The sequence below is a fragment of the Maniola hyperantus genome, chromosome 14, assembly GCF_902806685.2.
Source record: "Maniola hyperantus chromosome 14, iAphHyp1.2, whole genome shotgun sequence".
NCBI classification, from domain to species: Eukaryota; Metazoa; Arthropoda; class Insecta; order Lepidoptera; family Nymphalidae; genus Maniola; species Maniola hyperantus.
The window spans coordinates 10555359-10567982 of record NC_048549.1 but is presented as its reverse complement, the minus strand read 5'-3'; the positions used below and the strand labels follow the sequence as shown (position 1 = coordinate 10567982).

Sequence of the window (12624 nt, the reverse complement as noted above, 5' to 3'; positions counted from 1 at the left end):
TATAGATATTCTATTCTGTGTACTATATTGTAAGTGGAGTAGAATTGAAAAATAAAACAATTTTATATCAATAACATTTATTTAATTGTATGTACAAAATCTTACAAATCTAATTGTTTCATACAAAAGTGTCCAAATTTAAAGTGTTTGATTACTTGGAATGTTATAAGACACTATTTTTACTTTTCTCAATTTACACAATCACTAGGTCGATGAGAGGAGATTATTAAGTGATTAAAGCATACCTTTAATACTTTTATGAGGCGACGAAAATTAGCTAAGTCATGGTTTGTGATCAGTCGAACAATAATTGAATGTTATAACGTTGCCATATTACCCGATTCAATATCGATGTGCTTACATCATACCAACGTTAAGCTAAAGTAAAATGGATCTTACCCTTACCCCTTTAAACTTTAAACACCCTTATTTTAAAACTCAAGTTCATTCATACATCTATAGCAAGCGCTCCAAGCAGAAACACTATGAAAAAAAATAAAATTGCAAATCGGTCCAGAAACCTGGAAAAAATCGATGTACCTGTCCTTACATACATTTAAAAAAGTCGAAAAAAAACGGTCCGAATTGAGAACCACCTCCTTTTAGAAAGTCGGTTAAAAATAGGAGTTACTGCATTGTGAGCTTTAAATTAAGATGCTTTAGGTCCCATTTTTCTCAGACTATTGTGTGTTGCAATGCACGAATGCTATCAGTGTTCGTGAGATGAGCACAGTTGAACAAATCTCTCGTCCTAGAAAGTCTTGCTCTGAGTCATATTTCTCGTTGCTGGGGTCGTGTATCTTTCCAATAAGTATTTAATAACTTATTATCAACAGATTAGAGATAGATTGAATATTGAAACCGGACGAGTACGAGAATTCAACTCTTAGGTAATTAAGTAAAAAGAAAGTGTAGAATAATGAAATTGAGAACTGCGGTGAGAAACAATGTTTTACCTACTAACAGACATGTAAATGTTTATAGGTTTATCGATTATTATCAATGTTAGTGATAAACCAGGTTTTTTTAAAAATAAAGGAATATTAGCCATGTTAAATGACTAATATTCCCCTTTCCTCTCCAACTAAGCGTCAGGCTTGTGCTAGGAGTAGGTACGACAATAGTGCAACGGGCGGGGTTTGAACCGTCGACCTTTCGGTTTTCAGTCCACTCCTTTACCGGTTGAGCTATTGAGGCTCTAATGATAAAGGAATGATGGCTTAACGTACTTTCTACGCATGGAGGAATCGAAAAGGCTAAAGTTATCGATTAGGATCAACGTTGCATATCCAGCGTAATCGACTAATATACAGCGTCGCAAGAAAGCCACACGTACTTTCGATAATATTGGTTGAATTTTACTTATCCAGTATCTTTGTGACATCGGTATTTCAATACCGATATCGAATCGGTTAAAGTGTAAACGTTCTTAACAATATAATATTTTTATTAATACAATTTAATCGTACACATGTCAAGATTGAGGATATTGGTCAAATAATTAACAATATACAGGTCACAATTTCTAACTATGCTAAAAATTAAATATGCCCCCACTTAATTACTATCCTTCGCTCATAATGTACTGTACATAATGTACATAACTCTTTGGTATATGATCCTAAAGCTATTTTTTTTTTCACGTTAAGGAATTTGGCCCCTTTGCATTTAGACATTTTGATTCATTTATATTTTTTGTGTTAGTTAAACTCTTAAAGTTTAAAAGAAAATTTTATTAAGGCGAAACATTAAAAATTGACATGACCGGCTTCAAACTACATCCTAAATAATATTTTCGCAAAAAATATCGATTCTTGTAACGATACTGATATCGATATCAACTTCGATACTGGTATCTTTGACCTTTTTATATCACTCTTATTTCGCCCTGTTACAACTCGCCTATGTTTGCTTATCTATGGTCGTTGTCAAAAAGTTTTAAGTATTAAAAAAATTCGCAAAGGAGCCTAAATAATTTCGGTCGAGGTGAATACACGACGTTATAAACTCTGTATAAACTTCGGTATATTAAAGGGGGTATCCAAATTTTTCTATACAAGTTTTTTATCACTATAGTCTATAGTTTATCTATGATTTCTTTTTTCGATAAAAATGGACTGAAAATATTTTGTACGCAATATAATATGAAATGTGTGTTCTGTGTGCAAACTTAGAAGAAAGAGATTTATTTAACATATAAAGATAAAGTCGACCCCACTACACTTCCAAATATAAAGTTATAAACTACAATCTGATAAATCACAGACATATGAAATTTGTAGAGCGTGTCTACAAAACTGAATGCAGTTTGATTGCTTAAATAATATATATTTTTCAATCAAACTACGTTTGTATGAAGCACGCTCGAGCTCCACGCAACTCCACTCTAGCGCAAACTCCAGTGATGAGTTTGTTAATTCAAAAAGTTACACTCTCTGGCGACAAACTTATTATAGTTATAATATACCTTGTTTTTGTGTAGAGATCTTCATTTTTGGTTAAAAATAATTAGAAATATTGAAGTCGACTACTAGCTAGCACCATTGAAAAATAAAAACGTAGTGTGTGAAAATGAAATTGAAATGCATGAAATTTAGACTTCAAGTGATACAAAAATATCACATCTCAATTTAGAATATGAAAATATTGCGTTAAGAGTTCTTTCGCGTTATTCGATCCGATATCAATGTCGAATACCCTTACGATATTACGATAGTATCGAGAACGTTATCGTCCGTTACACCAATGTTACAAGTTTGTTTGACAACGCGACCAAAATATCGGTATCGAACCCGATAACGGTATAAGTATACACATATCGGTTCAATAATATAATTGGTGTCTAGTAAGGGATATTTGATCAAATAATGCGAAAATGCTCTGACGATTAATTTAGATTTTTAATCCCTATTCACAGTGAATGATTTTGTACAAATGCAACGTAATACCTAAATATGCTTAAGCTACAGCTAATAAATAAGAAAATAGGTGTTTGCACAAAAACTGGCCTGTCCCAAACAATCGCAAAATTCCGACCGGTATTTCCGCAATACGTTATTGGAATTATGGATGTTACGCCTTTAGGACACCAAAGCGTCGGTGTTCTAAAGGCATTGAAGAAGTGCGAAATTAGGGACCAAAAATATCTGTCCCATACTATTATTTCGAAATAAAACGATTAGTATCAACTATGTAGGAAAACTAGTGACACTTATGGGACTCTACCACCGGTTGGGGAAGAAAATTCTACATAGAAGAGCCGGCAAGAAACTCGGCAGTTACTCTATCACCGTTCGATATTTCCAGTCGGAAATAAGCACTTATTTAGGAGAGACATAAAGTCACTTAAATTACTTTTCAGTGGACTTAATTAGTTCCATGTGATTTTCTGTAGACTTAATTGATACTTTTTACATACATCATTCAAATTTTCCATAACTACAAATAATATGAAAGCCGGTGAATTAAAATGACAAGCTCACACTTTCCTGTATAGTTTTAGTAACGCTTTGAGTATAAAAATACTAAAATAGAAACTATGATAAGTGTGTGTGTTTTTCAATCAACACTCAATCTATTTACAAGAACATTCAAGGTAGATTTTAATCCGTAGTTTCAAGTCAGTTGCATTTGAAAAGTCTATCAACTCTAGTAGATTAGAAATATTACAGGATTTTTTTGTTTCAAAAAATGCCTTAGTTTGTATGAAATTTCCTGATTATCTTGACCCAGATCTAAGAATTTGTTACAATTGCATAATTTAAGTTTATCATTTCCTAACTGATTCTGAAAGTTAATTTTTTAGACAAAAATCAAGATCTGAGTGAACTGGGATAACTTGATTGTGAATCGACTTTATCTGCCGAAATTAACAATAAATGTATCTTTAAAAAAATTGGTTAGCAATGTTTTTTGTCAAAAATTAATCTTCAGCCGAAAAAACATCTTAATTGCAACAAATAATAATATGTTATCAATCTATCCGAAATCAGTCCTTAGCAATATTGTCATTTGGCAAAAAAGAGCGTACAACTAAGGTACAACAAATAACAACGTTGCTAAGTACAGATTACAGGTAGGATTTGAACATTGAAGTCATTTTCTTTTATTGGTTATGTTTTATCGACACACACACTTGTCATATTTTCGTTTATTCGCTAAGGACCCTACACAATTTTAATCTCTCACGCTTTTCACAATGCTCCCAAACTAAATCTCCCATAAACAGTTCAGCTCAATATTTTTTATTATTCACATAACAATATTGTTTTAGTCATTAAACAGTACATTCGCGTTAAGAAAATAAGTCTTGTCACATTTTCCAGCTACCTCTTATCTGACCAAAGATCTGACTTTAAATAAAAATGCTGACCAAAAAGATACGGTCAGTAAAATAGTCAAGGGACTAGAGTAATAAAGCTCGTAAGTTTTGACCGCTATATAGCATCGAATAACATCACAGAAATCAAGCAACCTCTCAGTGATGTCATTTGACGCTATAAAGTGGCTAACCGTAAACAAGACTGTGTATTTTCCTGGAGTTTTCCGTTTGAAGTCAAAAATTCTTCTATCGTGCTAGGAAACCAAATTCATTTTTAGATCAGAATTTGGGGCTGGCAAGGAATAATTATTTTCTTAACTCGAATAAACTGTATATATTCGCAATGCGACATCATATTATCACCTCCAACAGCCAAAAAAATGTCCAGCGTTTAACCGTCTACAGATCCAAATTTGATAAGAATACGGGCTCATCGCTTTCACTTGAACGCACAGCGTGTTAAAAAGTCTGAAGTGTAAAAATCCTATTCCACTATATCACAGCACTGTCCTAGTCCTGCACTTCTCTATACGGTATCTCACTGGTTACTGTGAACGATTCGAAATAGTGATTCAAGAATTCGAACGTCGGTCGCTTCTCTGGGATAGCGTCCCAACACTGAAGCATCAGTCTATAAATATCGTCTGGCAGATAATGACCCACAGGTTTAGGCATTCTATAACCTCTTTCCACTTGTTCGATGACTTCTTTCCCATGCAACCCTGGATACGGTATCTGGCCATATGTGAACAACTCCATTATTAAAATTCCATACGACCAAACATCACTTTTTATAGAGAAACGTCCATAAATAATTGCTTCGGGAGCCGTCCATTTGACAGGGAATCGGGATCCTTGTTTGGGACAGTATTCGTTGTCTTCGATCACTCTAGCCAGTCCGAAATCACATATTTTCGCTACGTTGTTTTCACCTATTAACACATTTCTTGCCGCTAAGTCTCTGTGTATTAGTAGTTTGGATTCGAGATACTCCATCCCGCTTGCAACTTGAGCTGCAACGTAGACTAAATCCTCAAAATGGAGGGATTTTCCTTCCCCATTTCTAAGGAATTCCAGTAAGGAACCTTTGCACATATACTCCTGTACGATGTACACAGGTTCCTGCTGTGAGCAGACCGCGTAAAGCGCGACTAGTCGTTTGTGACGGAACTTCTTCATAATGGAGGCTTCTTGGAGGAACGCTTGTTTGGACATCGTGCCTTCTCTTAGCGTTTTGACTGCAACCTGGAAAGCAGAAAAAAATATTAGAACTGTTAGTTAAACAGTAAACAACATGTAAACAGTAGTAGTAGGGTAAGTTTTACAGAACACTGCACTCAGGCATGTTAAAATAATTTTCATATCATCATCATCATCATCATATTCATCGTTTGCAACTGCTACATCCTACCTACTTATAAAAAATCGCTTGAACTAGTTTAATATGAAGTCCAAAATATTTATTAGGTACATTCACAATATTTTCATTGATGGCTAAATTCGCAAGTTTGTGGATTAAGCTAATACTCTTGGCCTTCTAAACCAGATGTACCTGATTCCATGGGATCTACCATTAATCCCGTACCTCTAGCCCATGGTTCACATCTAGCTCGTGGGCAATTAAGGTAGTTGAAAATACAAAAATCATATCTTACCTCAATGTTGTTACACCATTTCCCGTAGTACACTTCTCCAAAGTTCCCCTGGCCCAGTTTCTTGATCAGTTGTATCTGGCTCCGCGGAATCTCCCATTTGTCCCGCAACTCTGGCCCCAGATCCCACATCTGTGGCTCAGGTTTGGGACAGGGCCGCGCTAGCACGTGACACAGGCCTAGCGCATTCTCTGGAAAGCGTGAGTACACATCATTGGAATTATGAGTTATTTTTGGTTAGTTGGTTATGTTTTTTGTAAGTACTATTTACATTATGTAGGGACAGGACATTGGGTTATAAAATACAAGAAGTAGCAGGTATATGCAGTGTAGTAGAAAATAACAGCGGTAGGAGTAATGTATTAGTATTTTTAGACTGTATACCAGTGTAACCCAAATGCCCAAAACCAAACAAAAAAAGCATAAAAATGATCGATTCTGTAATCGATAACAACGAAGAAAGACTTAATAGCTAGAAATTCAATTGCCAAACAAATTCCCATAAATTATTCTAGGGCTCATAAATTATGAAGGTAGTTTCAAATTTTGCTTCTTTTGGTTCCTAATTTGTAGATTTAACATAACTCAAAAGGACTCACTCGTATACGACATAACCAGTGCGGGTAAACTTGGAAACGTTTGATTCGTCGCAATATAAAATCCCCCATTATCCAATGGCTTAATCTTATAATGCTTCACATGATACCCTCTGCCCTCTTCCCAATCTTTGACGCTAAGGCTGAAGCCGTGAGGATTATGTTCTGCAGGCCTCACGAGGAAGGTTCCTCGAGGATTGATTTCGGCTAGGAGTAGTTTGTCAGCCTCCTTCCTTGATACGTGTGGGAAGAACCAGCTGTAACATCAAGGTTGTCTTTAGCATCAAGTTGGTGAACACATTTGTTGTTATGAGGACAGTCCAATACAACTTATATACTTATACCTACTGTCCAATAGAATAGGTACCTACTATATTTCCGTGACCTTTTATGGATATACATTGAACAATCAACATTTACAGTTCAATCCATTGTTTCTACCAGAAATATCAGTATAGATAGCTATTTGGCTATCTTTGGGTTATTTAAGAGTGCAGGGACTTTCCAGGAGCAAAGTTAATTTTACAATGTTTTAAGATTGCAGAGAAAATTTCACAAGCTTGCACAATTTTCGACACCTTGCCGACCTCGAATCCTCGAAATCTTCATACGGTTATGCCTGATCCAACGGTAGATAAGTTAAATCTCTCCCGACTAGTGGAAAGATGTAAAATTCTCCACCAGTCATGTTCCGCGTCACCTCTATACGATCTCTCTAGTATAGAAGCTAAATTTTCATGGATTATTATTATCTACATGTTCAACTTACTACTTACACTCCACCGATCTGTCTTCCGCTAAAAATTAGCTGATTCCAAAACACCTCCCACCTGGTGGAGAGATTTTAACCCTACACCAATTGGACTCCACGTCATTCAGTGCCTCCAGATCCAAGTACTAAGATAAAGTGTTCAACTTACTCCTCACACTCCACGGAACTTTCTTCCGCTACAAAGTTAGCTGGTACAAGTCCTTCCCGCCTGGTAGACAGGTGCAAAACTCGCCACCAGTCTGGTTCCGCATCGCTCAGCACCTCCATACGGTCTCCCTTGCGGAAGGAGATATCGGACTCCGCTCGGGCCGTGTACGCACATAGTGCTTTCACTACACGACGCCCGCCGTTCGATATACCTGAAAACCCAAATGAGAAAATTGATTAGTCTTTGGCTATCTTCTACAAAAAATTATACGCATTACTTTTTGTTACCTGAGAATTCTCAAAAGACACATTATGCTCAACCTTGAAAATTCACGGATAATTACTTTTTTAGCGGAAAACTAGTTGATCTGTCCCGACTTCGGTCGGATGAAATTTCTGAAATTCTTCTCAGCGTCTACGTTATATAGAAAAATCAACGAACAATATCTTAGGTTCAATTTAAGCTGATCCTTGTACGATGTGACAGTTTGTTCTTTTGTACAAAGGTATAGAAAGGCTTGTGCGTGACGACAATAATGCCTGATGAAAAGCAACGATAAGATCTACGTTGGTTGCCTGAATGTCTACTCTTAGTTTTGAAGGAACTGAAGTTATAAGTAACAGGAAACACGATAGGTCAGATAAATAATTGTACACCCCCCACCACACCTCTCTGAAGTTCTCAGATGGAGGTTACTGAAACAGCTCAATGTTCGGCATTTTGCTCAGTCGCTTCTATTCTCCAGACACTTTAGGGACTATTTAGATCTCAAGGATCTTTGTAGCAACTACACCGTAGCGGTTTGGTCGAACAAAACTTCTTAAAGCATTAAGATCTTCAACAAACATAATCGCATAATGGCATAAAGCCAAGGCTCCACTAAAGGAAGGCGTCCTTTCCGAGTTTCCCTCGTCTGGCGACGTTGCTTAATGAATATAGAAATGCGTAACTTGGATGGCTTAATTTCATTTTAAATATTCAGATCGTTAGTCCACAACCGCCGTTACCTTATTAGCTAGCCATTACTTAGTGACTCAGTTCTAGTATAAACTATGCAATATTTAGGTAGAATTCATTGTTTGATTAGTAAAATGCTATTGATATCAAAATACTATGTGACCATCAAAGAAGAAACATTAAAATTAACGTTTTTATCAAAATACCATCAGGTTTGCAATTAAGCGTTACTTCTCTATATGCATAATCTTACTAAATCTAAATAAATGGCTGGTTCTTCTCGGTACAAAAGGCATTCGGAACCGCATTTGACGATTCAAAAAATACTTGTAAAAGTTTATTTGAATAAAAAATCTTACTATTTGTTTAAATATGAAAAGAAGAACTGACTGACATATCAACACATAGGTCAAACCGTTGTGCACACCCGCACAGGCCCCGCGTACCCGGTGTGGGCGAGCACGGGAGACGTGCGGGTGTGCGAAGCGTCCCACCGCCTCATACCCCGATTGCCATCACGACCTGTCGCGGACTATATGTATGCTCTGTAACGTAAACCCGCACTCAGAAATTCCACCCGAGCGACGCCAGGCCATCTAGTAATCTATTAAAAAAATCTAAGAAAGAGAACTTACATGCTCCAGGGTTTCTGGTGCGCACGATGTCTGCTGGTCTGCGTGTAACCGCGCGGTTGTTTGGCTCGCCTGTGTACCGCGTCTCCAGCGATGGGCATGTTGTGAAGCCTGCCTCGTTCTTCTTGTATGCTGGGTATACTGTAAACAAGAGATTTTGGGTTGAGCTTAGGGTTTTCCAGGTCCCGCTTATTAGCATCCCGCCTAAAAGAAACATTATAAATTCTGTGAGAGAATATAGGTCAGGTCAGGCAAGTAGGTATACAACAGTGACCCCAAACACTCCCTCGCAAAACAATCCCTATAAAGACAGAGGCAAGCAACCATATTGCAGACGACAGAGAGACCCTCAAAGCTGAGATAATAGGGAAACAAATTAGAAATGTAACACAAAGGACAGCATAAACTTGTATATTTTCATTTGCAACAACTGCAAATGAAACAGCAGGTAAGTAAAGGAAAGGCACCATTGGTACAGTCGGCCAGTATTTTTTATCCCTTTTGTTTAGTCGCAGAATTCGTTTTTCGTAGACAGCGTTCGAAAACTGCGAAAATGTTTTCAACGCTTAATGTATTGATCATTTGCAAAAGCTGCTCTTTGTTTTATCTGTATGTACGGTTTTTGTGAAAATACCTAGGAACTTAATGTTTCAACTTGTTACAATTATTATTATTATCAGGACTCCAGACATAAATATATTACCTATACCTAAGTAAGTATGTGAATGCCCATCCACATAATATTATTGTTCTCTAAACTGGTGATTAAAAATCTGGGTCAGTTATTCAAATTAAAAAATTAAAGTTTACCTAACTACTTATTTATGACTAGATTTTATCCTCTTCTAGCTAATATTTAAAAAGGTAGATAGGAAGAACAAATAATAATAATTAAATAAAACTTTCTTCCTCTTAAAATTTGTATCAAAATTACTTACATAATTACTTAGTAGAAGTTAAGTAGGATAGGTTCTCATGTCGCAATATAAAAAGCAGTTTCATTAGGTGATAGCAAAGCTATTGGATACAAAGAAAGAAAAAAAAACAAGAAAAGCGAATCCTTTCTTCAACCCTTTCCTATACCTAATGGTAAATGCACGGGAAAAGTACAGAAAAGTTGCCGAGAAACTGGGACGCACACACAAGAGCGTTATTGAACCGAGCATATTGATATTGCTTAGGCTACTTACACTTGACCGAAGTTAAATAGGCCTTTGGCCGTCGTTCAACCTTGTTATCGCGTATGATATTAATAGTCAGTGGAATCACTGTCTATAGTCCCAACTCCCAAGTTTAGAGTTCTGCATTTAGCTGTAAAAAGGGACTAATCAAAAACTTCGTCATGTTGGTTCTTTATGTATGCCTTTATAAACCGATACCAACCGAATGCTTCGTAAAAGAAATACAGGTACCTACGCCAAGTGACTACACTACACATTCGCCCAGTACGTTAGGCCAACGTGAATTGGTGACTAAAGGCAAAGAGCTGCAGTGTGATTCTCTAAGGTAAAATAATATTTACATCGGTCGCACATCGGATGTTTCCTTAGATGTAGCACATTTGTTATTCTATTAATCGCGTTCGACTCACCTTTGCGACACTAGCGCTTCACGAGCGAGTGTGATCGATGTAGGAAACGGGTTTTTGACATTTATGTATGGAATTTGCTATTCTAATTGCTCGCCTTCGACTACATCGTACGCCCTCGCCTTCGATTCTATGTGTCAAACGGAAAAGCGTCTCCGGTGTAGCTTTTCTCTACGATGCACCATCGATGCACGAGTTAAATTTCGTTGTAAACATAGAAAAACTTTAAAAGAAAGGTGAAAATGTGAGTTTTATTTTGTTATTTTCTATAGTAAGTATAATTAAATGATAAAAAAATATCTGAGTTAACTATTTATCGTTTTTCACTTCAGATGGCTGCTCGCTTAGCTCAAGTACATTTTTCTTATTAGAAGAAGCTAAACAAGAGGAATACAAAATAAAAAGGCGTGCGAAAGGTTGTCAAATACGTGGTCTTCGTCTGCTCTCGACAGACGCATTATGTAAGAATATTTAGTATCACGGAGGAACTTGTGGCAATGTTAGAAAGGGATTTGCTCCCCTACATCAAGAGCTAGTCATGCAGTGGTGTATGTATTATTTGGAGTTTAAAACGAAGATTTAGATGCCTTCTAGTTCATAGCGATTATGACCCAGGGATGGTGGCCAGAAGATTCATTATACTTAGCATGTTGCATGCACGTTTTACACAACATACTACAACATTACCAGCGTTGTCATTTCCAAATGACATAATCCGAGAAGAACATAGGATAATGAGCATGCTGCAAAGGAATCCTCGTCAAAGCAGAGCAGAGGGCTTAGAAGAAGGACAAAGGTGCCGAGAACTCCTTGCTAATCGCTCGTGGCGTGCAAGACAGATGCAATAATAAATAAAAGAGTAGATTTAGATAATTCTCAATTTCAAAGCCTTTATTTATTCCTTATCTTAATCTTAACTATTTACATATATTTTAATGTTATATACATTTTATAACTTATACCGTGTGTGTGTTAGTGTTTTTCTATAGTTAATTATAATATATTTTATTGCATTTCTAGTTCATTTGTTTTTAATATTTATGTGGAAAAGATAATAAAAGTGCAATATAAACTTAGTTTACATTTTTTTTTACCATAGAAAAACAGACGGGTTTTGTTATAGACTTTTGGTAGAAAAAAATAAAAATAATTCCCACAGGATTTAAAAGCTTCTCAACTGCTAGATGCTCAGGAATTTTAGAGTCTTCCACTGCTTGAGAAGAATTCATGATCATCGTGATCAACCCATAGCCGGCTCACTGCAGAGCATGGGTCTCCTCTCAGAGTGATAAGGGTTTTGGCTATAATCTACCACGCTGGCTATGTGCAACTTGGTAGACTCGCACACCTTTGAGAATATTATGGAGAACTCTCAGGCATGCAGGTTTCCTCACGATCTTCTTCTTCACCGTTAAAGCAAGTGATATTGGATAAAAAGCACAAAACTCCGAAAAGTTAGAAGTGCGTGCCCGGGATGGAATCCCCGACCTTCGATTAGAAGGCGGACATCCTAACCACAAGTCTATCACAGCTCACGAGAATTAGTTAAATATAATCTCCCTGATAAAAAAGCTGTGATAGCCTAGTGGTTAGGACGTCCACCTTCTAATCGGAGGTCGGGGGTTCGATTCCGGGCACGCACCTCTAACTTTTCGGAGTTATGTGCTTTTTAAGTAATAAAATATTACTTGCTTTAACGGTGAAGGAAAACATCCTGATGAAACCTGCATGCCTGAGAGTTCCCCATAATGTTGTCAAAGGTGTGTGAAGTCTACCAATCCGCACATGGTCAGCGTGGTAGACTATGGCCAAAACCCTTCTCACTCTGTGAGGAGACCCGTACGTACTCTGTGGTGAGCCGGCGATGGGTTGATCATGATGATGATAATGATGAATCTCCCTTGTGAGTTCTTCGCCTGCAACAGCCACAGTTGAGATATTATGAAAGAGTTGAAATA

At 36.9% G+C, this 12624-nt stretch overlaps 1 protein-coding gene across 3 annotated transcripts in view; it reads right to left on the bottom strand.

Annotated features, from left to right (window-relative positions):
- Window positions 1-60: 60 nt before the first annotated feature.
- Window positions 61-12624, bottom strand: part of Src64B (Tyrosine-protein kinase Src64B) — a 143834-nt gene continuing 131270 nt past the window's right edge. For 2 of the 3 annotated variants that reach the window (XM_069503103.1, XM_034975595.2), the window contains 5 exons: window positions 9082-9219; window positions 7490-7700; window positions 6573-6826; window positions 5977-6164; window positions 61-5566 (listed from right to left, as the gene is read on the bottom strand). In XM_069503103.1, coding sequence (XP_069359204.1) covers window positions 4832-5566; window positions 5977-6164; window positions 6573-6826; window positions 7490-7700; window positions 9082-9219 — 1526 coding nt within the window. In that variant the 3' untranslated portion in view covers window positions 61-4831. The remainder of the gene's footprint in view (window positions 5567-5976; window positions 6165-6572; window positions 6827-7489; window positions 7701-9081; window positions 9220-12624) is intronic. The other variant, XM_069503104.1, reaches the window with a different exon arrangement.